Raw genomic sequence first — 25,506 nt, forward strand, 5'->3', positions numbered from 1 at the left:
AAGGTTTTCCCAAAATTCTGACACAAATTTATATTCAAATAAAAAACGAGACAGATTCTCACCTTTTTCACAGAAAACGCAGATATCATTAATAGCCACAAATTTGGATATCATAGAATTACATGGATATATCTTATGTAAAATGTTGAAGTGCACTAACTATATCCTAACTAACTATATCCACTATATCCTAACTAACTATATCCACTATACCCACACTACAATACTAAAACACGTCACAAATAGTGCGGTTAGTGCGAGGATTCGAACACAGCTACTGTCGGTGTGATGCATCATTTCCGCTTCCGCTTTCCCTCTGATTGCATCAGTTCCCTGTCATCAGTTCGTCAAAGTTGGCAGCCGGAGAAAGAAAGACATGTGAGTTTACCTGAATGGGTATTTAAATATTTGTATGTTGAACTGTTGTACAATTAAACTATATTTACCTGACGTTGATGCCATATGCGTCCATATGAATGCAAACGTGAGGGTACAGTGTCACGGAGTAGTCGAAAGCACTTAGCGAGCTAGCCGGCTAAGCTAACCACTCCACTTACATGTGCACAGCAATGATACGTCGTTACTAGCATGCATTTATTCATATTTTATAACTAGATTTATTCAACATCGATACTAGCCAGGTTTAAACCCAGTTAACTGAATTAGCTAACATGCATATAAATCCAACTAACGTTACTGAAAGTATAATTGCTGCTTGCTAGTTAGCTAACGTTATGTTTGTTTTGAATTTATAGAATGTTGAGTTGTTGTCCCAACGTCATCATTGGTTGTCATTCACTTTCCCTCCAATAGTCAACTAACTATGATGTGTTTCTATCACTCAGTGATCATGGTGGAGCCTGTTCCTGAATCCATCCACTTCCCTTCTGAGGAGAAGAGGATCCTGCAGCTGTGGAAGGACAAGGACTGCTTCCAGGAGTGTCTCAAACAGTCCAAGAACAGGCCCAAGTAAGTACAAGGGCCATGCCATCTGGACCAGTCGAGTCATTCCTGACTGTCAAACAGTAACAGACTGTTTTTCCACATCGAAGGAGTATTGTAGACAGAATTCCTCTAACCATTGTCTAGTCAAAGATTAAGCCTATTAACATAAAGTCTGTCTATAGGTGAACTTTTTACACATGCAGAACACAGTAAAGGGCTAGTGAGTGCATGAAACCACACATCACTAAGCCCGATATGTAAGTATACAAAAAAGAAAAGATGAATCTGTTTTATGAATGATGTGTAAACTCTTCTCCAGGTACACGTTCTACGACGGTCCTCCGTTCGCCACAGGCCTCCCTCACTACGGTCACATCCTGGCAGGGACCATCAAAGACATCGTGACTCGCTTCGCCCACCAGAGCGGCTTCCACGTGGACCGCCGGTTCGGCTGGGACTGTCACGGCCTGCCTGTGGTAAGAATGTCTTTGGGATACTGTACTCGTCGCCGGGGCTGTGGCGGTAATTGAATAACCGTGTAACTGACGCTTGTAGATGAAGACTGTCATGAAAAGAAAATAACCATCAAAACCGTTGAAATAGCCCATTATTCATATCAAATTTTTACATGTTTTGTTAACTTTATTTTCCTGTAGATAAACTTGACCTAATATTCAGGAGTGTTTACTCATGATTACTATTTAACTTTCTACATCTCCTCTTTCCAACTGTCCTTTGATGCTGGAGGAGCTAACCGCTAGATGATCTAACCGCTAGATTGATGGGGGGATGCAGAGTGATGCTGGTGGAGCTAACCGCTAGAGGAGCTAACCGCTAGAGGAGTTAACCGCTAGATTGATGGGGGGATGCAGAGTGATGCTGGTGGAGCTAACCGCTAGAGGAGCTAACCGCTAGAGGAGCTAACCGCTAGAGGAGCTAACCGCTAGATTGATGGGGGGATGCAGAGTGATGCTGGTGGAGCTAACCGCTAGATGAGCTAACTTCTAGATGAGTGGGGGTGTGGAGTGATATGGCATTTTAGTAACTTTTTGTTGTTGATTTGTGGACTTTCTTTTATACAATGAACATTTTCGTTGCTTGCTGGTAAATAATACAATGCTCAAAAAAATAAAGGGAACACTTAAACAACACAATGTAACTCCAAGTCAATCACACTTCTGTGAAATCAAACTGTCCACTTAGGAAGCAACACTGTTTGACAATAAATTTCACATGCTGTTGTGCAAATGGAATAGACAACAGGTGGAAATTATAGGCAATTAGCAAGACACCTCCAATAAAGGAGTGGTTCTGCAGGTGGTGACCACAGACCACTTCTCAGTTCCTATGCTTCCTGGCTGATGTTTTGGTCACTTTTGAATGCTGGCGGTGCTTTCACTCTAGTGGTAGCATGAGACGGAGTCTACAACCCACACAAGTGGCTCAGGTAGTGCAGCTCATCCAGGATGGCACATCAATGCGAGCTGTGGCAAGAAGGTTTGCTGTGTCTGTCAGCGTAGTGTCCAGAGCATGGAGGCGCTACCAGGAGACAGGCCAGTACATCCGGAGACGTGGAGGAGGCCGTAGGAGGGCAACAACCCAGCAGCAGGACCGCTACCTCCGCCTTTGTGCAAGGAGGAGCAGGAGGAGCACTGCCAGAGCCCTGCAATATTACCTCCAGCAGGCCACAAATGTGCATGTGTCTGCTCAAACGGTCAGAAACAGACTCCATGAGGGTGGTATGAGGGCCCGATGTCCACAGGTGGGGGTTGAGCTTACAGCCCAACACCGTGCAGGAAGTTTGGCATTTGCCAGAGAACACCAAGATTGGCAAATTCGCCACTGGCGCCATGTGCTCTTCACAGATGAAAGCAGGTTCATACTGAGCATGTGACAGACGTGACAGTCTGGAGACACTGTGGAGAACGTTCTGCTGCCTGCAACATCTTCCAGCATGACCGGTTTGGCTGTGGGTCAGTCATGGTGTGGGGTGGCATTTATTTGGGGGGCCGCACAGCCCTCCATGTGCTCGCCAGAGGTAGCCTGACTACCATTAGGTACCGAGATGAGATCCTCAGACCCCTTGTGAGACCATATGCTGGTGCGGTTGGCCCTGGGTTCCTCCTAATGCAAGGCTGGAGAGTGTCAGCAGTTCCTGCAAGAGGAAGGCATTGATGCTATGGACTGGAAAGCCCGTTCCCCAGACCTGAATCCAATTGAGCACATCTGGGACATCATGTCTCGCTCCATCCACCAACGCCACGTTGCACCACAGGCTGTCCAGGAGTTGGCGGATGCTTTAGTCCAGGTCTGGGAGGAGATCCCTCAGGAGACCATCCGCCACCTCATCAGGAGCATGCCCAGGCACTGTAGGGAGGTCATACAGGCATGTGGAGGCCACACACACTACTGAGCCTCATTTTGACTTGTTTTAAGGACATTACATCAAAGTTGGATCAGCCTGTAGTGTGGTTTTCCTCCATGGGTTGATAAATTTGATTTCCATTGATCATTTTTGCGTGATTTTTGTTGTCAGCGCCAATCCCCATAGAATAGCAGTCTAGGCTATACAATGCCGGCCCACAATACACTTTTATGAAGTCCCATGTGGTAGCCCACCGTTTGTAAAACAGCCAATTTACCCATAATGCTCCCTCTGTGTTCCTATACCATTACAGATTGATAGACCCCCCCTAATGCTCCCTCTGTGTTCCTATACCATTACAGATTGATGGACCCCCCCTAATGCTCCCTCTGTGTTCCTATACCATTACAGATTGATGGACCCCCCCCCCTAATGCTCCCTCTGTGTTCCTATACCATTACAGATTGATAGACCCCCCCTAATGCTCCCTCTGTGTTCCTATACCATTACAGATTGATGGACCCCCCTAATGCTCCCTCTGTGTTCCTATACCATTACAGATTGATAGACCCCCTCTGTGTTCCTATACCATTACAGATTGATAAACCCCCTAATGCCCCCTGTGTTCCTATACCATTACAGATTGATAGACCCCCTAATGCTCCCTCTGTTTCTATACCATTACAGATTGATAGACCCCTAATGCTCCTCTGTTCCTATACCATTACATATTGATAAACCCCTAATGCTCCCTCTGTGTTTCTATACCATTACAGATTGATAGACCCCTAATGCCCCCTCTGTGTTCCTATACCATTACAGATTGATAGACCCCCCTAATGCCCCCTGTGTTCCTATACCATTACAGATTGATAGACCCCCTAATGCCCCCTGTGTTCCTATACCATTACAGATTGATAAACCCCCTAATGCCCCCCTGTGTTCCTATACCATTACAGATTGATAGACCCCTAATGCCCCCTCTGTGTTCCTATACCATTACAGATTGATAGACCCCCTAATGCCCCCCTGTGTTCCTATACCATTACAGGAGTATGAGATTGATAAGACCCTGGACATCAAGGGACCGGACGATGTGGCCAAGATGGGGATTGCTGAGTACAACCGGCAATGCAGGATGATCGTCATGAGATACGCTAACGAATGGGAGGTGCGCAAACAACCACACAAATACTATATATAATGCTGGTACACTATGTAATTATATAGGGCTGGTACACTATGTAATTATATAGGGCTGGTACACTATGTAATTATATAGGGCTGGTACACTATGTAATTATATAGGGCTGGTACACTATGTAATTATATAGGGCTTGTACACTATGTAATTATATAGGGCTGGTACACTATGTAATTATATAGGGCTGGTACACTATGTAATTATATAGGGCTGGTATACTATGTAATTACACTATAATTATATAGGGCTGGTACACTATGTAATTATATAGGGCTGGTACACTATGTAATTATATAGGGCTGGTACACTATGTAATTATACAGGGCTGGTACACTATGTAATTATACAGGGCTGGTACACTATGTAATTATACGGGGCTGGTACACTATGTAATTATATAGGGCTGGTACACTATGTAATTATATAGGGCTGGTACACTATGTAATTATATAGGGCTGGTACACTATGTAATTATATAGGGCTGGTACACTATGTAATTATATAGGGCTGGTACACTATGTAATTATATAGGGCTGGTACACTATGTAATTATATAGGGCTGGTACACTATGTAATTACACTATAATTATATAGGGCTGGTACACTATGTAATTATATAGGGCTGGTATACTATGTAATTATATAGGGCTGGTACACTATGTAATTATATAGGGCTGGTACACTATGTAATTATATAGGGCTGGTACACTATGTAATTATATAGGGCTGGTACACTATGTAATTATACAGGGCTGGTACACTATGTAATTATATAGGGCTGGTACACTATGTAATTATATAGGGCTGGTACACTATGTAATTACACTATAATTATATAGGGCTGGTACACTATGTAATTATATAGGGCTGGTATACTATGTAATTACACTATAATTATATAGGGCTGGTACACTATGTAATTATATAGGGCTGGTACACTATGTAATTATATAGGGCTGGTACACTATGTAATTATATAGGGCTGGTACACTATGTAATTATACAGGGCTGGTACACTATGTAATTATATAGGGCTGGTACACTATGTAATTATATAGGGCTGGTACACTATGTAATTATATAGGGCTGGTACACTATGTAATTATATAGGGCTGGTATACTATGTAATTATATAGGGCTGGTACACTATGTAATTATACAGGGCTGGTACACTATGTAATTATATAGGGCTGGTACACTATGTAATTATACAGGGCTGGTACACTATGTAATTATACAGGGCTGGTACACTATGTAATTATACAGGGCTGGTACACTATGTAATTATACAGGGCTGGTACACTATGTAATTATACAGGGCTGGTACACTATGTAATTATACAGGGCTGGTACACTATGTAATTATATAGGGCTGGTACACTATGTAATTATATAGGGCTGGTACACTATGTAATTATACAGGGCTGGTACACTATGTAATTATATAGGGCTGGTACACTATGTAATTCTATAGGGCTGGTACACTATGTAATTATATAGGGCTGGTACACTATGTAATTATATAGGGCTGGTACACTATGTAATTATATAGGGCTGGTACACTATGTAATTATATAGGGCTGGTATACTATGTAATTATATAGGGGTACTATGTAATTCTATAGGGCTGGTACACTATGTAATTCTATAGGGCTGGTACACTATGTAATTCTATAGGGCTGGTACACTATGTAATTCTATAGGGCTGGTACACTATGTAATTATATAGGGCTGGTACACTATGTAATATATTGGTACACTATGTAATTATACAGGGCTGGTACACTATGTAATTATATAGGGCTGGTACACTATGTAATTATATAGGGCTGGTACACTATGTAATTATATAGGGCACTATGTAATTATATAGGGCTGGTACACTATGTAATTACACTATAATTATATAGGGCTGGTACACTATGTAATTATATAGGGCTGGTACACTATGTAATTATATAGGGCTGGTACACTATGTAATTATATAGGGCTGGTACACTATGTAATTATATAGGGCTGGTATACTATGTAATTATATGGTAGGGCTGGTACACTATGTAATTATATAGGGCTGGTACACTATGTAATTACACTATAATTATATAGGGGTACACTGGTATTATACTATGTAATTATATAGGGCTGGTATACTATGTAATTATATAGGGCTGGTACACTATGTAATTATATAGGGCTGGTACACTATGTAATTATATAGGGCTGGTACACTATGTAATTATAGGGCTGGTACACTATGTAATTCTATATTACACTATAATTATATAGGGCTGGTACACTATGTAATTATATAGGGCTGGTATACTATGTAATTACACTATAATTATATAGGGCTGGTACATGTAATTATATAGGGCTGGTATGTAATTATATAGGGCTGGTACACTATGTAATTATATAGGGCTGGTATACTATGTAATTATATAGGGCTGGTACACTATGTAATTATATAGGGCTGGTACACTATGTAATTATATAGGGCTGTAATATATAGGGCTGGTACACTATGTAATTATATAGGGCTGGTACACTATGTAATTATATAGGGCTGGTATACTATGTAATTATATAGGGCACTATGTAATTATATAGGGCTGGTACACTATGTAATTATATAGGGCTGGTACACTATGTAATTATATAGGGCTGGTACACTATGTAATTATATAGGGCTGTAATTATATAGGGCTACACTATGTAATTATATAGGGCTGGTACACTATGTAATTATATAGGGCTGGTACACTATGTAATTATATAGGGCTGGTATACTATGTAATTATATAGGGCTGGTACAATTATATAGGGCTATGTAATTATATAGGGCTGGTACACTATGTAATTACACTATAATTATATAGGGCTGGTACACTATGTAATTATATAGGGCTGGTACACTATGTAATTATATAGGGGTACACTATGTAATTATATAGGGCTGGTACACTATGTAATTATATAGGGCTGGTATACTATGTAATTATATAGGGCTGGTACACTATGTAATTCTATAGGGCTGGTACACTATGTAATTATATAGGGCTGGTACACTATGTAATTATATAGGGCTGGTACACTATGTAATTATATAGGGCTGGTACACTATGTAATTATACAGGGCTGGTACACTATGTAATTATATAGGGCTGGTACACTATGTAATTATATAGGGCTGGTAATTATGTAATTATATAATTATATAGGGCTGGTACACTATGTAATTATATAGGGCTGGTACACTATGTAATTATATAGGGCTGGTACACTATGTAATTATATAGGGCTTGTACACTATGTAATTATATAGGGCTGGTACACTATGTAATTATATAGGGCTGGTACACTATGTAATTATATAGGGCTGGTACACTATGTAATTATATAGGGCTGGTACACTATGTAATTATATACTATATGTAATTATATAGGGCTGGTACACTATGTAATTATATAGGGCTGGTACACTATGTAATTATATAGGGCTGGTACACTATGTAATTATATAGGGCTGGTACACTATGTAATTATATAGGGCTGGTACACTATGTAATTATATAGGGCTGGTACACTATGTAATTATATAGGGCTGGTGTAATTACACTATAATTATATAGGGCTATGTGTAATTATATAGGGCTGGTACACTATGTAATTATATAGGGCTGGTAATTTATATAGGGCTTGTACACTATGTAATTATATAGGGCTGGTACACTATGTAATTATATAGGGCTGGTACACTATGTAATTATATAGGGCTGGTATACTATGTAATTACACTTGAATCCTGATGATTTGCATTTGAGATATTCCTCAAGTGTCTCGTAACTGTTCCATAACTGTATTCCACAATTGTTTGTCAGTCCCAATACAGTTTTGATTACTGCTGATAACGTTATGCTCCGGTTTAGTGCACTCTGTTATTACAGTCTGTCCAAGGGGCTGTCTTTATCAGGAGTCATGACGGTCTGTCCAAGGGGCTGTCTTTATCAGGAGTCATGACGGTCTGTCCAAGGGGCTGTATTTATCAGGAGTCATGACAGTCTGTCCAAGGGGCTGTATTTATCAGGAGTCATGACAGTCCAAGGGGCTGTATTTATCAGGAGTCACTGTCATGAGTCTGTTCAAGGACCTGTCTTTATCAGGAGTCATGCCAGTCTGTCCAAGGGGCCGTATTTATCAGGAGTCATGACAGTCTGTCCAAGGGGCTGTATTTATCAGGGGTCATGACAGTCTGTCCAAGGGGCTGTCTTTATCAGGAGTCATGACAGTCTGTCCAAGGGGCCGTATTTATCAGGAGTCATGACAGTCCAAGGGGCTGTCTTTATCAGGAGTCATGACAGTCTGTCCAAGGGGCTGTTTTTATCAGGAGTCATGACAGTCTGTCCAAGGGGCTGTATGTCCAAGGGGCTGTTTTTATCAGGAGTCATGACAGTCTGTCCAAGGGGCTGTTTTTATCAGGAGTCATGAGTCTGTTCAAGGGGCTGTCTTTATCAGGAGTCATGACAGTCTGTCCAAGGGGCTGTATGTCCAAGGGGCTGTATTTATTAGGAGTCATGACAGTCTGTCCAAGGGGCTGTTTTTATCAGGAGTCATGACAGTCTGTCCAAGGGGCCGTCTTTATCAGGAGTCACTGTCATGTGTCTGTTCAAGGACCTGTCTTTATCAGGAGTCAGAAACCAACTGGATTTATTCTAAAAATGTTGTGTGTTTGTCCACCAGAACTCTGTAACCAGGATGGGACGGTGGATTGACTTTAAGAACGACTACAAGACTCTGTACCCCTGGTTCATGGAGACTGTCTGGTGAGTTGGCTGAAACCTGTTGTTAGAGAATGGAATATAATATATGCCATTTACTAGATGATTTTTATCCACAGTGACTTAGTCAGGTGCGTAATCGAACCCACTGTCCTGGCGTTGCAAGTGCCACACTCTACAACGTGTGGACAAACTATGAACCGCGAACCTTTTCAACCCGACCCGAGTTTGGAGGGCCGCACTGATTTCCTTGAAAGAAATCTGTGCGGCTCTCCGTTGAATTAAAAAAAAAAAAAAATGTTCGAGCCAAAAAGTTGGCCCAAACATGCTCTACGAACTGAGCTACAGAGCACCACGTTTGTACCTGGTTTGTCTTCGATAATGTCCTTGCACACTGCATTGTACAGAGCCTTCACAAAGTATTCATACCCCTTGACTTATTCCACATTTTGTTGTTAAAGCCTGAATTCAAAAATGGATTAAATCAGTATTTCTCACCAATCTACACACAATACTCCCATAATGACATCACAATACCCCATAATGACATCACAATACCCCATAATGACATCACAATACCCCCATAATGACAAAGTGAGAACATGTTTTTAGACATTTTTTTGCACATTTATTGAAAATGAAATACAGAAATATATCTAATTTACATAAGTATTCACACCCCTGACTTAATAATTGTTAGAATCACCTTTGGCAGCGATTACCACTGTGAGTCTTTCTGGGTAAATCTTCCACACCTGGAACGCCACCATTTCCCCCCCCAAAATTCTTCAAGCTCTGTCAAGTTGATCGTTGCTAGACAACCATTTTCAAGTCATAGATTTTCAAGCAGATTTATGACTCAAAACTGTTAAGCGTGCCCAATGAACCAACAGCGTGGCCAATGAACCAACAGCGTGGCCAATGAACCAACAGCGTGGCCAATGAACCAACAGCGTGCCCAATGAACCAACAGCATGCCCAATGAACCAACAGCGTGCCCAATGAACCAACAGCGTGGCCAATCCATGAACCGACAGCGTGGCCAATCCATGAACCCACAGCGTGGCCAATGAACCAACAGCGTGGCCAATGAACCAACAGCGTGGCCAATGAACCAACAGCGTGCCCAATGAACCGACAGCGTGGCCAATCCATGAACCGACAGCGTGGCCAATGAACCAACAGCGTGGCCAATGAACCAACAGCGTGGCCAATGAACCAACAGCGTGGCCAATGAACCAACAGCGTGGCCAATGAACCGACAGCGTGGCCAATGAACCGACAGCGTGCCCAATGAACCGACAGCGTGCCCAATGAACCGACAGCGTGCCCAATGAACCGACAGCGTGCCCAATGAACCGACAGCGTGCCCAATGAACCGACAGCGTGGCCAATCCATGAACCAACAGCGTGGCCAATGAACCAACAGCGTGGCCAATGAACCAACAGCGTGGCCAATCCATGAACCGACAGCGTGGCCAATCCATGAACCGACAGCGTGGCCAATCCATGAACCCACAGCGTGGCCAATCCATGAACCCACAGCGTGGCCAATCCATGAACCCACAGCGTGGCCAATCCATGAACCCACAGCGTGGCCAATCCATGAACCCACAGCGTGGCCAATCCATGAACCGAGAGCGTGGCCAATCCATGAACCCACAGCGTGGCCAATGAACCAACAGCGTGGCCAATCCATGAACCCACAGCGTGGCCAATCCATGAACCAACAGCGTGGCCAATCCATGAACCCACAGCGTGGCCAATCCATGAACCCACAGCGTGGCCAATCCATGAACCCACAGCGTGGCCAATCCATGAACCCACAGCGTGGCCAATCCATGAACCAACAGCGTGGCCATGAACCAACAGCGTGCCCAATGAACCAACAGCGTGCCCAATGAACCAACAGCGTGCCCAATGAACCAACAGCGTGGCCAATCCATGAACCGACAGCGTGGCCAATCCATGAACCCACAGCGTGACCAATCCATGAACCCACAGCGTGGCCAATCCATGAATCCACAGCTTGGCCAATCCATGAACCCACAGCGTGGCCAATCCATGAACCCACAGCGTGGCCATGAACCCACAGCGTGGCCAATCCATGAACCAACAGCGTGGCCAATCCATGAACCAACAGCGTGCCCAATGAACCAACAGCGTGGCCAATCCATGAACCAACAGCGTGGCCAATCCATGAACCAACAGCGTGGCCAATCCATGAACCAACAGCGTGGCCAATCCATGAACCCACAGCGTGGCCAATGAACCAACAGCGTGGCCAATCCATGAACCAACAGCGTGGCCATGAACCAACAGCGTGGCCAATCCATGAACCAACAGCGTGGCCATGAACCAACAGCGTGGCCAATCCATGAACCAACAGCGTGGCCATGAACCAACAGCGTGGCCAATCCATGAACCAACAGCGTGGCCAATCCATGAACCAACAGCGTGGCCAATCCATGAACCAACAGCGTGGCCAAGGTCTATACATTCTCTCTTCTCTCTTTGTAGTGTAGCATCAGGTAACCTGTCCATCCACTCCACATTATAATACTACAGTCCTGACTCAAAGACCATTCCTCGAATGTGTTTAAAGTTTGGAGTATAGGCTAGACCAATTATGTACCAAAGACATTTTAAATTAGTTTATTTTTTCCTGCCAATGTGTAATATGCAGTCGGCTATGTATTGTATATAGGCACGATTATAATTTTAATTCAGTTTTTTGGGGGGGGCTTAAGCTCAAATATGGATGTTTTTTTTAAAAAATTAATCACCTTAGAAAGCGCTGTTATTATCGTTGTGTTTGACTTTGAAACAACATCAACAACCAGATTTTTTTTTTACACTCAGTTTTCAACCTGCTGTTGAACCTTTTTACTTCAGTTTGATCATCACATTGAGGTGAGTTTTTTTATTTGTAAAAAAAAAAATGTAAGCATGATTTTCTGTTGCATTTACTTTGATGTCAGAGTGGCTATGGACAGTAGAGCCATGAGGGACAGGGCCCGATTGCATAAAACACCCTAAGTTAATGAGGGACAGGGCCCGATTGCATAAAACACCCTAAGTTAATGAGGGACAGGGCCCGATTGCATAAAACACCCTAAGTTAATGAGGGACAGGGCCCGATTGCATAAAACACCCTAAGTTAATGAGGGACAGGGCCCGATTGCATAAAACACCCTAAGTTAATGAGGGACAGGGCCCGATTGCATAAAACACCCTAACTTAATGAGGGACAGGGCCCGATTGCATAAAACACCCTAAGTTAATGAGGGACAGGGCCCGATTGCATAAAACACCCTAAGTTAATGAGGGACAGGGCCCGATTGCATAAAACACCCTAAGTTAATGAGGGACAGGGCCCGATTGCATAAAACACCCTAAGTTAATCCCCCCCCCCCCCCCACCTATCTTTTCCCCTTTTAAACTGGTCTCATCTCTTAAGTGTGTTGCATAAAGGGATTTCTTTAAAAAAAAAGAAGTAATGTTTCCCTTAAATATACATTATCATTTACATTTAAGTCATTTAGCAGACGCTCTTATCCAGAGCGACTTACAAATTGGTGCGTTCACCTTAAGACATCCAGTGGAACAGCCACTTTACAATAGTGCATCTAAATCTTTTAAGGGGGGGGGGGGGGATTACTTTATCCTATCCTAGGTATTCCTTAAAGAGGTGGGGTTTCAGGTGTCTCCGGAAGGTGGTGATTGACTCCGCTGTCCTGGCGGAGTCAGTCACACGTCTGATTACATTTTATCTACTTTGACAGATGCAAAAAAAACAAAACCAAAAACATCCTAAGGGGCAAATTTGATATAAAACCTTAAGGCTCCTCCTAAGCTCCCTTAACCTCTAGTTACATTTAGAGACGATGGCTGAATAGATTATCGTGTCTGATGAGGAAGAACGACAGGAACATCAAGGGAAAATGTTTTAAAGAAGAGGTTTTAGGGACGGAGAAAGTCCCACTTGGACGGGCAACTACCGTTTTGACACGAGCTGCAGGAGGACCTGGAGGAAACGATGAGGAACCAGGGAACCTCCAAAAACAGCTGCAGGAGGACCTGGAGGAAACAATGAGGAACCAGGGAACCTCCAAAAACAGCTGCAGGAGGACCTGGAGGAAACAATGAGGAACCAGGGAACCTCCAAAAACAGCTGCAGGAGGACCTGGAGGAAACGATGAGGAACCAGGGAACCTCCAAAAACAGCTGCAGGAGGACCTGGAGGAAACGATGAGGAACCAGGGAACCTCCAAAAACAGTCACAAGTTATCTAAACGTAAAACAAAATCAGTCATTCATTTTGACGTTTTTTTTTGCCGAAGAGATTTTAGTCGCGCAAGTTTACATTTTTAAGGAATGGTGCGTGATTTTTCAAGAAAGAAAAATGGATTTCAACAGACTTTTATTGAAGAATCCCTACCGTTGACCAATCACAGACGAAATGGGCGTAGACTACTGCTCCGAACTTCAGTTTGCCTTCAGAATGTTTTGTTGTTGTTCCTGAATAGCCGGAAAAGAAAAACCTGTCACACAATGTAGTCATAATATTTGCACAAACTTGTTCTGAACTGTTTCGGCAGGGAAGCATAGACGATTACAAAAGTGTGTGTGTGTTTCGGGGGTGAGATATACTGAAATGAAAAACAAACTAAAAAGACCCTAGTTAATTTGTTTCTCTGTGTATGCACAAGTGTTTACTGTCCATCCGCGGGGAAAAAACCCTGTATAAATTAAACAATTCCCTTAGGTAAGGGAAATAGCGGCCCTTCTTTGCGAGGTATTGGAAAACCTCCCTGGTCTTTATGGATGAATGAGTTTTTTTGAAATTCTCTGCTCGACTGAGGGACCTTCACAGATAATTGTGGAGTATAGAGATGAGCCATTAAAAGAAATCATAGTAAACACTGTTATTACACACAGAGTGAGTCCATGCAACTTATTTATGTGACTTGTTAAAAGCACATTTTTTTACTCCTGAACTTATTTAGGCTTCACCATAACAAAAAGAGTTGAAACCTGATCGACTCAACACGTTGCTTTGTAAACATCTTGAAAACCATAATTACACTTTGATATTGTGGGTATATTATGTGTAGGACCAGTGACACAATTAAAATGTTAATTCATTTTAAATTCAGTTCTGTAACATAACAAGCATGTGGAGAAAGTCGAGGGGTACGAATAGTATTTTGTTGAAGTTGACACTGTACTTTATGAATGTCTCGGTGACGTTTTAGGTGAAATATTGGCTCAATAAATGAAACAGTGTTTTTATTGTGTTACTCCTCACAACATTTCAAGTGTTTTTTTACTGTTATTCCTCTGTCCCCATCTCTCTCACCTCCCCCCTCCCTCTCTCCCCCCTCTTCCCCCCGTCCCCTCCCTCTCCCCCCAGGTGGGTGTTCAGGCAGCTGTATGATAAAGGTCTGGTGTACCGCGGGGTGAAGGTCATGCCCTTCTCTACCGCCTGTAACACGCCGCTGTCCAACTTCGAGTCGAACCAGAACTACAAGGTACACACACACACACACTAGTACAGCATGGCTGTCCAACTTCGAGTCGAACCAGAACTACAAGGTACACACACACACACACTAGTACAGCATGGCTGTCCAACTTCGAGTCGAACCAGAACTACAAGGTACACACACACTAGTACAGCATGGCTGTCCAACTTCGAGTCGAACCAGAACTACAAGGTACACACACACACACACACACACTAGTACAGCATGGCTGTCCAACTTCGAGTCTAACCAGAACTACAAGGTACACACACACACACTAGTACAACATGGCTGTCCAACTCTGTTATCTCCAAACCTGTTAGCCAAGGCTAAACCCTACAGGAGGGTATCTCTTCAGGAACAGGGTTGGAGTTAACCTACAGAAGGGTATCTCTTCAGGAACAGGGTTGGAGTTAACCTATAGGAGGGTAGCTCTCCAGGAACAGGGTTGGAGTTAACCTATAGGAGGGTAGCTCTCCAGGAACAGGGTTGGAGTTAACCTATAGGAGGGTAGCTCTCCAGGAACAGGGTTGGAGTTAACCTATAGGAGGGTAGCTCTCCAGGAACAGGGTTGGAGTTAACCTATAGGAGGGTAGCTCTCCAGGAACAGGGTTGGAGTTAACCTATAGGAGGGTAGCTCTCCAGGAACAGGGTTGAAGTTACCCTATAAGAGGGTAGCTCTCCAGGAACAGGGTTGGAGTTAACCTATAGGAGGGTAGCTCTTCAGGAACAGGGTTGGAGTTAATTTATAGGAGGAGAGCCCAGTGCTCATGTAGACTGTCGAGGTAGAGCCCAGTGCTCATGTAGACTGTCGAGGTAGAGCCCAGTGCTCATGTAGACTGTCGAGGTAGAGCCCAGTGCTCATGAAGACTGTCGAGGTAGAGCCCAGTGCTCAGGTAGACTATCGAGGTAGAGCCCAGTGCTCAGGTAGACTGTCGAGGTAGAGCCCAGTGCTCATGTAGACTGTCGAGGTAGAGCCCAGTGCTCAGGTAGACTGTCGATGTAGAGCCCAGTGCTCATGTAGACTGTCGAGGTAGAGCCCAGTGCTCAGGTAGACTGTCGAGGTAGAGCCCAGTGCTCAGGTAGACTGTCGAGGTAGAGCCCAGTGCTCATGAAGACTGTCGAGGTAGAGCCCAGTGCTCAGGTAGACTGTCGAGGTAGAGCCCAGTGCTCAGGTAGACTGTCGAGGTAGAGCCCAGTGCTCAGGTAGACTGTCGAGGTAGAGCCCAGTGCTCAGGTAGACTGTCGAGGTAGAGCCCAGTGCTCAGGTAGACTGTCGAGGTAGAGCCCAGTGCTCAGGTAGACTGTCGAGGTAGAGCCCAGTGCTCATGTAGACTGTCGAGGTAGAGCCCAGTGCTCATGTAGACTGTCGAGGTAGAGCCCAGTGCTCATGTAGACTGTCGAGGTAGAGCCCAGTGCTCATGTAGACTGTCGAGGTAGAGCCCAGTGCTCATGTAGACTGTCGAGGTAGAGCCCAGTGCTCATGTAGACTGTCGAGGTAGAGCCCAGTGCTCATGTAGACTGTCGAGGTAGAGCCCAGTGCTCATGTAGACTGTCGAGGTAGAGCCCAGTGCTCATGAAGACTGTCGAGGTAGAGCCCAGTGCTCAGGTAGACTGTCGAGGTAGAGCCCAGTGCTCATGAAGACTGTCGAGGTAGAGCCCAGTGCTCATGAAGACTGTCGAGGTAGAGCCCAGTGCTCATGAAGACTGTTGGGATTAGTGTTTTCTGTCAGAAGCTAGTCAACCCGTGGTAATTGTCATCTGATGTTTAGTACTAAACAGTCTTTGTGTCGGTCAATGACGATTATTACCCTGTTGTCTTCCTGTTGTCACCCCGTTGTCTTCCTGTTGTCACCCCGTTGTCTTCCTGTTGTCACCCCGTTGTCTTCCTGTTGTCACCCCGTTGTCTTCCTGTTGTCACCCCGTTGTCTTCCTGTTGTCACCCCGTTGTCTTCCTGTTGTCACCCCGTTGTCTTCCTGTTGTCACCCCGTTGTCTTCCTGTTGTCACCCCGTTGTCTTCCTGTTGTCTTCCCGTTGTCTTCCTGTTGTCACCCCGTTGTCTTCCCGTTGTCTTCCTGTTGTCACCCCGTTGTCACCCCGTTGTCTTCCTGTTGTCTTCCTGTTGTCTTCCTGTTGTTCACCCCGTTGTCTTCCTGTTGTCACCCCGTTGTCTTCCTGTTGTCACCCCGTTGTCTTCCTGTTGTCACCCCGTTGTCTTCCTGTTGTCACCCCGTTGTCTTCCTGTTGTCTTCCTGTTGTTCACCCCGTTGTCTTCCCGTTGTCTTCCTGTTGTCTTCCTGTTGTTCACCCCGTTGTCTTCCTGTTGTCTTCCTGTTGTCTTCCTGTTGTTCATCCCGTTGTCTTCCTGTTGTCACCCCGTTGTCTTCCTGTTGTCTTCCCGTTGTCTTCCTGTTGTTCATCCCGTTGTCTTCCTGTTGTCACCCCGTTGTCTTCCTGTTGTCACCCCGTTGTCTTCCTGTTGTTCACCCCGTTGTCTTCCCGTTGTCTTCCTGTTGTCTTCCTGTTGTTCACCCCGTTGTCTTCCTGTTGTCTTCCTGTTGTCTTCCTGTTGTCTTCCTGTTGTCTTCCTGTTGTCTTCCTGTTGTTCATCCCGTTGTCTTCCTGTTGTCACCCCGTTGTCTTCCTGTTGTCTTCCCGTTGTCTTCCTGTTGTCACCCCGTTGTCTTCCTGTTGTTCACCCCGTTGTCTTCCTGTTGTTCACCCCGTTGTCTTCCTGTTTTCACCCCGTTGTCTTCCTGTTGTCTTCCCGTTGTCTTCCCGTTGTCTTCCCGTTGTCTTCCCGTTGTCTTCCCGTTGTCTTCCCGTTGTCACCCCGTTGTAACCCTGTTGTCACCCCGTCTCCAGGATGTGCAGGATCCGTCGGTGATAGTGAACTTCCCCCTTCTGGAAGATGAGAACGTGTGTCTGATCGCCTGGACAACCACACCCTGGACTCTGCCTAGCAACCTGGCTCTCTGCGTCAACTCAGAGTTGCAGTATGTCAAGGTCAAAGGTGAGAAAGTCTTTTTTTTTTTTTTTTTTTTTGTGATTTTTTAAAATGTTTATTTTAATTATTCGACAGACCCCAGGTACCGTCTCCTGCCGTTGTGCCCTTGAGCATGGGATTTACATCTTGATGGCTGCGCTGCGACTGAGCTTGTTCTCCTCCTAGTGGGTTGTCTGAAAACAGAACATATGTGTTTCCAGATGGAATTTATTCTATTCTGCGTTTTAATTATTAGTATTATTTAGTTCTCTCTCCATCCCTCTCTGGTTTCTCGGTAGTGATGCTTGTATCAGGGGGAAACCAACGTGGACAGTGGACATACATCTAACTCAAATCAGGCCACTTTTAAAAAGAGCCTTGTCCTTGCTTCCCTCCATGTTGCTGTGGATCCCAGACAAAAGACTGGTGGTGAAATAAAAGCTGACCCAGATACCGGACAGGCTGCTGTAGCATGGACCGGCCAGCTGGGGGGGGCTGACCCATATACCGGACAGGCTGCTGTAGCATGGACCGGCCAGCTGGGGGGGGCTGACCCATATACCGGACAGGCTGCTGTAGCATGGACCGGCCAGCTGGGGGCTGACCCATATAGGACAGGCTGCTGTAGCATGGACCGCCAGCTGGGGGCTGACCCATACCGGACAGGCTGCTGTAGCATGGACCGCCAGCTGGGGGCTGACCCATATACCGGACAGGCTGCTGTAGCATGGACCGCCAGCTGGGGGGCTGACCCATATACCGGACAGGCTGCTGTAGCATGGACCGGCCAGCTGGGGGGGGCTGACCCATATACCGGACAGGCTGCTGTAGCATGGACCGGCCAGCTGGGGGGCTGACCCAGATACCAGACAGGCTGCTGTAGCATGGACCGGCCAGCTGGGGGCTGACCCATATACCGGACAGGCTGCTGTAGCATGGCCCGGCCAGCTGGGGGGCTGACCAGATACCGGACAGGCTGCTGTAGCATGGACCGGCCAGCTGGGGGGCTGACCCAGATACCGGACAGGCTGCTGTAGCATGGACCGGCCAGCTGGGGGGCTGACCCAGATACCGGACAGGCTGCTGTAGCATGGACCGGCCAGCTGGGGGGGGCTGACCCAGATACCGGACAGGCTGCTGTAGCATGGACCGGCCAGCTGGGGGGGGGGGGCTGACCCAGATACCGGACAGGCTGCTGTAGCATGGACCGGCCAGCTGGGGGGGCTGTTAGTCTATAGTATAGAGGAGGAGGTGCAGGAAGAGGCTTGATACTGCATCGGGGTGCTGCTCAGAATACCAATAGGCTCTCTCTCCTTCTCTCTACAGTATCTCCCTCTCTCTACAGTATCTCCCTCTCTCTCTACAGTATCTCCCTCTCTCTCTACAGTATCTCCCTCTCTCTCTACAGTATCTCCCTCTCTCTCTACAGTATCTCCCTCTCTCTCTACAGTATCTCCCTCTCTCTCTACAGTATCTCCCTCTCTCTCTACAGTATCTCCCTCTCTCTCTCTACAGTATCTCCCTCTCTCTCTACAGTATCTCCCTCTCTCTCTACAGTATCTCCCTCTCTCTCTACAGTATCTCCCTCTCTCTCTACAGTATCTCCCTCTCTCTCTACAGTATCTCCCTCTCTCTCTACAGTATCTCTTTCTCTCTCTACAGTATCTCTTTCTCTCTCTACAGTATCTCCCTCTCTCTCTACAGTATCTCCCTCTCTCTCTACAGTATCTCTTTCTCTCTCTACAGTATCTCTTTCTCTCTACAGGTTCTCTCTCTCTACAGTATGTCTCTCCCTCCCTCCCACCCCTCTCTCTCTCTACAGTATGTCTCTATTTCTCCCTCCCTCCCCTCTCTCCAGTATCTCCCTCTCTCCTCTCTCTCTACAGTATCTGTCTATCTCTCTCCCTCCCACCCCTTCTCTCTCCCTCTCGCTCTCTCCAGTATCTCTCCCTCTCCCCACAGTATCTGTGTCTCTCTCTCTACAGTATCTCTCTTTCTCTCCCTCTCTCTCTCTCTCTCTCTCTCTCTGTCTGCCTGGCAGCCTGTATCTCCCCCAGTGAGAGGAACTGCTATCTCTTATTGATGCTCTCTTTTTTTCTGTCTCTCTCTCTTTTCCAGGGCTCTTGGCCTCCAATTGGTCATAGCAGATTGGAAACAAGGTTTCTCAATCTTCCTTTTTCTCTCTCTTTCTCTGCTCCTCCGATCTTCACGCCTAAAGTATGTGGGTGTTAGAGATGGTGTTAAAAACTGTGTTTTTAAAGGATAGTGTTAAACTCTGCATTATTTAACAGTTTAGTGGAATGGTATGGTGCCGTCAGCTGCTTACGCACATCCAGTACAGGAAGGAAGACAGGAAGTTCAAAGCTGTTTCACATCCAGTACAGGAAGGAAGACAGGAAGTTCAAGGCTGTTTCACATCCAGTACAGGAAGGAAGACAGGAAGTTCAAGGCTGTTTCACATCCAGTACAGGAAGGAAGACAGGAAGTTCAAGGCTGTTTCACATCCAGTACAGGAAGGAAGACAGGAAGGAAGTTCAAGGCTGTTTCACATCCAGTACAGGAAGGAAGACAGGAAGGAAGTTCAAGGCTGTTTCACATCCAGTACAGGAAGGAAGACAGGAAGTTCAAGGCTGTTTCACATCCAGTACAGGAAGGAAGACAGGAAGTTCAAGGCTGTTTCACATCCAGTACAGGAAGGAAGACAGGAAGGAAGTTCCATATTTAGAGACAGTGGTTCACAGGGATTCACATCCAGTTCAAAGCTGTTTCACAAATGACACCCTGATAGAGTGCAGTACAACCCTATAGGGCCCTGGTCTAAAGTAGTGTACTATATAGGGAATAGGGCTCTGGTCTAAAGTAGTGCACTATATAGGGAATAGGGCTCTGGTCTAAAGTAGTGCACTATATAGGGAATAGGGCTCTGGTCTATAGTAGTACACTATATAGGGAATAGGGCCCTGGTCTAAAGTAGTGCACTATATAGGGAATAGGGCTCTGGTCTATAGTAGTGCACTATATAGGGAATAGGGTTCTGGTCTAAAGTAGTACACTATATAGGGAATAGGGCCCTGGTCTAAAGTAGTGCACTATATAGGGCTCTGGTCTATAGTAGTGCACTATATAGGGAATAGGGTGCCATTTGGGATGCATTGCATGTTGTTGGGGTAAATTATCTGCCTAGATAGTGTTCGTTACCTGTCACTCTCTTCCTCTTTAAAATGTGGATGAATGTGAATGTGTTCTTTTGATTGAGGTTCTGTTTGCTGGAGGGAGGAGACAGTCAAACACACTTGTCATCTTAATGGGCCCTGGTATAAACATTAAATGAAACATTTTAAACAGCTCTTGGATAACTATCAATGTTGTATTTGTCTTCTTTTTGAAACATTTATTTGTTCCCAGAGGACATGTTTGTAACTGATTTGGTTTAATCATGCGATGATAATAATAGTGAGTGTGTGTGTGTGTGTGTGTGTGTGTGTGTGTGTGTGTGTGTGTGTGTGTGTATATATACATATATATGCATGCTGAAGTCTACTGAAGACAAGCTCACTGGACTGTAGCTCGCTGGACTGTAGCTCGCTGGTCTGTAGCTCACTGGTCTGTAGCTCACTGGACTGTAGCTCACTGGTCTGTAGCTCACTGGACTGTAGCTCACTGGACTGTAGCTCACTGGACTGTAGCTCACTGGTCTGTAGCTCACTGGACTGTAGCTCACTGGACTGTAGCTCACTGGACTGTAGCTCACTGGTCTGTAGCTCACTGGTCTGTAGCTCACTGGTCTGTAGCTCGCTGGACTGTAGCTCACTGGTCTGTAGCTCACTGGTCTGTAGCTCACTGGTCTGTAGCTCGCTGGACTGTAGCTCGCTGGTCTGTAGCTCACTGGACTGTAGCTCACTGGACTGTAGCTCACTGGACTGTAGCTCACTAAGCCGTAGCTCACTGGACTGTAGCTCACTGGACTGTAGCTCACTGGACTGTAGCTAACTGGTCTGTAGCTCACTAAGCCGTAGCTCACTGGTCTGTAGCTCACTGGACTGTAGCTCACTGGTCTGTAGCTCACTGGTCTGTAGCTCACTGGTCTGTAGCTCACTGGTCTGTAGCTCACTGGTCCGTAGCTCACTAAGCCGTAGCTCACTGGTCTGTAGCTCACTGGACTGTAGCTCACTGGACTGTAGCTCACTGGTCTGTAGCTCACTGGTCTGTAGCTCACTGGACTGTAGCTCACTGGTCTGTAGCTCGCTGGACTGTAGCTCGCTGGACTGTAGCTCGCTGGACTGTAGCTCGCTGGTCTATAGCTCACTGGTCTGTAGCTCACTGGTCTGTAGCTCACTGGTCTGTAGCTCACTGGTCTGTAGCTCACTGGACTGTAGCTCACTAAGCCGTAGCTCACTAAACCTTTTGTGGAGATCGGTATGGAAGAACTTGACTGGCCTGCACAGAGCCCTGACCTCAACCCCATCGAACACCTTTGGGATGAATTGGAACGCCGAGTGCGACCCAGGTCTAATCGCCCAAAATCAGTGCCCGACCTCATTAATGCTCTCGTGGCTGAATGGAAGCAAGTCTCCACAGCAATGTTCCAACATCTAGTGGGACACCTTCCCAGAAGAGTGGAGGCTATTATAGCATTAAAGGGGGGGGGGGGGACCACCAACTCTATATTAATGCCCATGATTTTGGAATGAGATGTTTGACAAGCAGGTGTCCACATACTTTTGGTCATGTAGTTTACCTAGTGCTCTGTAGTTTGACAGTGCCACAAGTTAAATAAGGAGTTTTACACTGTGATAAGTGGTTGTCTCACCAACCTTAGTTGAATGCACTGACTGTAGATTGTTCTGGATAAGATGGTCTGTTTAAATTAGTCAAATGTAGATTTCTAATGAAGGTCAAACATTTGTGTTCAGGACTGGAGTTACAACACATACTGCATCTAATTTCTGTTAGATCAGTTATAGTCTATACCACTTGCTCTTCTGTTAGATCAGGAATGGTCTGAACCACTTGGTCTTCTGTTAGATCAGGAATGGTCTGAACCACTTGGTCTTCTGTTGGATCAGGAATGGTCTGAACCACTTGGTCTTCTGTTGGATCAGGAATGGTCTGAACCACTTGGTCTTCTGTTGGATCAGGAATGGTCTGAACCACTTGGTCTTCTGTTGGATCAGGAATGGTCTGAACCACTTGGTCTCCTGTTGGATCAGGAATGGTCTAAACCACTTGGTCTCCTGTTGGATCAGGAATGGTCTAAATCCCAAAAATAAAAAAATATTTTATAATTATTTTTCTTTTTTTTATATATATATTTCTAATAATGACAATTGCAGCAATACTGAATGAACAATGAACACCATGTAAAAACGCTTACGTTTCAGTTCCTTGCTCAGAACATGAGAACACATGAATGCTGGTGGTTCCTTTTAAACACGAGTCTTCAATATTCCCAGTTAAGAAGTTTTCGGTTGTAGTTATTATAGGACTATTTCTCTCCATACTGTTTTGTATTTCATATACCTTCGACTATTGGATGTTCTTATAGGCACTATAGTATTGCCAGCCTGATCTCGGGAGGCTTGAAGTCATAAACAGCGCTGTGCTTCAAGCCTTGCTAAGAGCTGCTGACAAACGCAGGAAAGTGGTGTTTGAAAGAATGTGCCTACCACCGCTCAGTCAGACTGCTCTATCAATTCATAGACTTAATTATAATAAACGCAGAAATACGAGCCTTTGGTCATTGATATGGTAAAATCCGAAAACTATCATTTTGAAAACTAAAAGTTTATCCTTTCAGTGAAATACGGAACCGTTCCGTATTTTATCTAACGGGTGGCAACCGCAAGTCTAAATATTGCTGTTACATTGCACAACCTTCGATGTTATGTCATAATTATGTAAAATGGTCTTCACACAGTTGGCAACGAGCCAGACGGCCCAAACTGCTGCATATACCCTGACTCTGCTTACACTGAACGCGAGACAAGTGGCACAATTTCCCTAGTTAATATTGCCTGCTAACATCATCATTAAAAAAAATATTTAAAAAAATAAATATGCAGGTTTAAAAAATATATACTTCTGTGTATTGATTTTTAAGAAAGGCATTGATGTTTATGTTTAGGAACAATTGTGCTTTTTTTCGCGAATGCGCTTTTGTTAAATCATCCCCCGTTTGGCGAAGTTGAAGTAGGCTGTGATTGGATGATAAATTAACAGGCACCACATTGATTACATGCTAGTTAAACTAGTAATACCATCAACCATGTGTAGTTAACTAGTTAACTAGTGATTATGTTAAGATTGATCGTTTTTCACAAGATAAGTTTAATGCTAGCTAGCACCGTACCATGGCTCCTTGCTGCACTCGCGTAACAGGTGGTCAGCCTGCCACGCAGTCTCCTCGTGGAGAGCAATGTAAATCGGCCATAATCGGCATCCAAAAAGGCAGATTACCGATTTGGCCATGCCGATTAATCGGTCGACCTCTATTTCAGACACTACGGCTGAGATGGTAAAATGTGTATAATATTGCTATGAAACTTTTATACGAAGCTTTTATTTTTGTGTTCTATTTGTAATGCAGGTTATTTGTTGTGTTCTATTTGTAATGTAGGTTATTTGTTGTGTTCTATTTGTAATGTAGGTTATTTGTTGTGTTCTATTTGTTGTGTTCTATTTGTAATGTAGGTTATTTGTTGTGTTCTATTTGTAATACAGGTTATTTGTGTGTTCTATTTGTGTGTTCTATTTGTAATGCAGGTTATTTGTTGTGTTCTATTTGTGTGTTCTATTTGTAATGTAGGTTATTTGTTGTGTTCTATTTGTAATGTAGGTTATTTGTGTGTTCTATTTGTAATGTAGGTTATTTGTTGTGTTCTATTTGTTGTGTTCTATTTGTAATGTAGGTTATTTGTGTGTTCTATTTGTAATGCAGGTTATTTGTGTGTTCTATTTGTAATGTAGGTTATTTGTTGTGTTCTATTTGTAATGCAGGTTATTTGTGTGTTCTATTTGTAATGCAGGTTATTTGTGTGTTCTATTTGTAATGTAGGTTATTTGTGTGTTCTATTTGTGTGTTCTATTTGTAATGTAGGTTATTTGTTGTGTTCTATTTGTAATGCAGGTTATTTGTTGTGTTCTATTTGTAATGCAGGTTATTTGTTGTGTTCTATTTGTAATGCAGGTTATTTGTGTGTTCTATTTGTAATGTAGGTTATTTGTGTGTTCTATTTGTGTGTTCTATTTGTAATGTAGGTTATTTGTGTGTTCTATTTGTAATGCAGGTTATTTGTGTGTTCTATTTGTAATGCAGGTTATTTGTGTGTTCTATTTGTAATGTAGGTTATTTGTGTGTTCTATTTGTGTGTTCTATTTGTAATGCAGGTTATTTGTGTGTTCTATTTGTGTGTTCTATTTGTAATGCAGGTTATTTGTGTGTTCTATTTGTAATGTAGGTTATTTGTGTGTTCTATTTGTGTGTTCTATTTGTAATGCAGGTTATTTGTGTGTTCTATTTGTAATGTAGGTTATTTGTGTGTTCTATTTGTGTGTTCTATTTGTAATGCAGGTTATTTGTTGTGTTCTATTTGTAATGTAGGTTATTTTGTGTGTTCTATTTGTAATGCAGGTTATTTGTGTGTTCTATTTGTAATGTAGGTTATTTTGTGTTCTATTTGTAATGTAGGTTATTTGTGTG

General features: G+C 44.2%; 1 protein-coding gene across 1 annotated transcript in view; it reads left to right on the forward strand.

The window, feature by feature from the left end:
- Positions 1-270: 270 nt before the first annotated feature.
- LOC115127669 (isoleucine--tRNA ligase, cytoplasmic-like) overlaps positions 271-25,506 on the forward strand; it is a gene marked incomplete at its 3' end in the record, with an annotated part of 75,797 nt that continues 50,561 nt past the window's right edge. Inside the window, exons 1-7 of the mRNA XM_065015493.1 lie at positions 271-378; positions 846-969; positions 1,265-1,421; positions 4,362-4,481; positions 9,255-9,337; positions 14,709-14,826; positions 17,687-17,834. Coding sequence (XP_064871565.1) covers positions 851-969; positions 1,265-1,421; positions 4,362-4,481; positions 9,255-9,337; positions 14,709-14,826; positions 17,687-17,834 — 745 coding nt within the window. The remainder of the gene's footprint in view (positions 379-845; positions 970-1,264; positions 1,422-4,361; positions 4,482-9,254; positions 9,338-14,708; positions 14,827-17,686; positions 17,835-25,506) is intronic.

Source organism: Oncorhynchus nerka, unplaced genomic scaffold, assembly GCF_034236695.1.
Source record: "Oncorhynchus nerka isolate Pitt River unplaced genomic scaffold, Oner_Uvic_2.0 unplaced_scaffold_1403, whole genome shotgun sequence".
NCBI classification, from domain to species: domain Eukaryota; kingdom Metazoa; phylum Chordata; class Actinopteri; order Salmoniformes; family Salmonidae; genus Oncorhynchus; species Oncorhynchus nerka.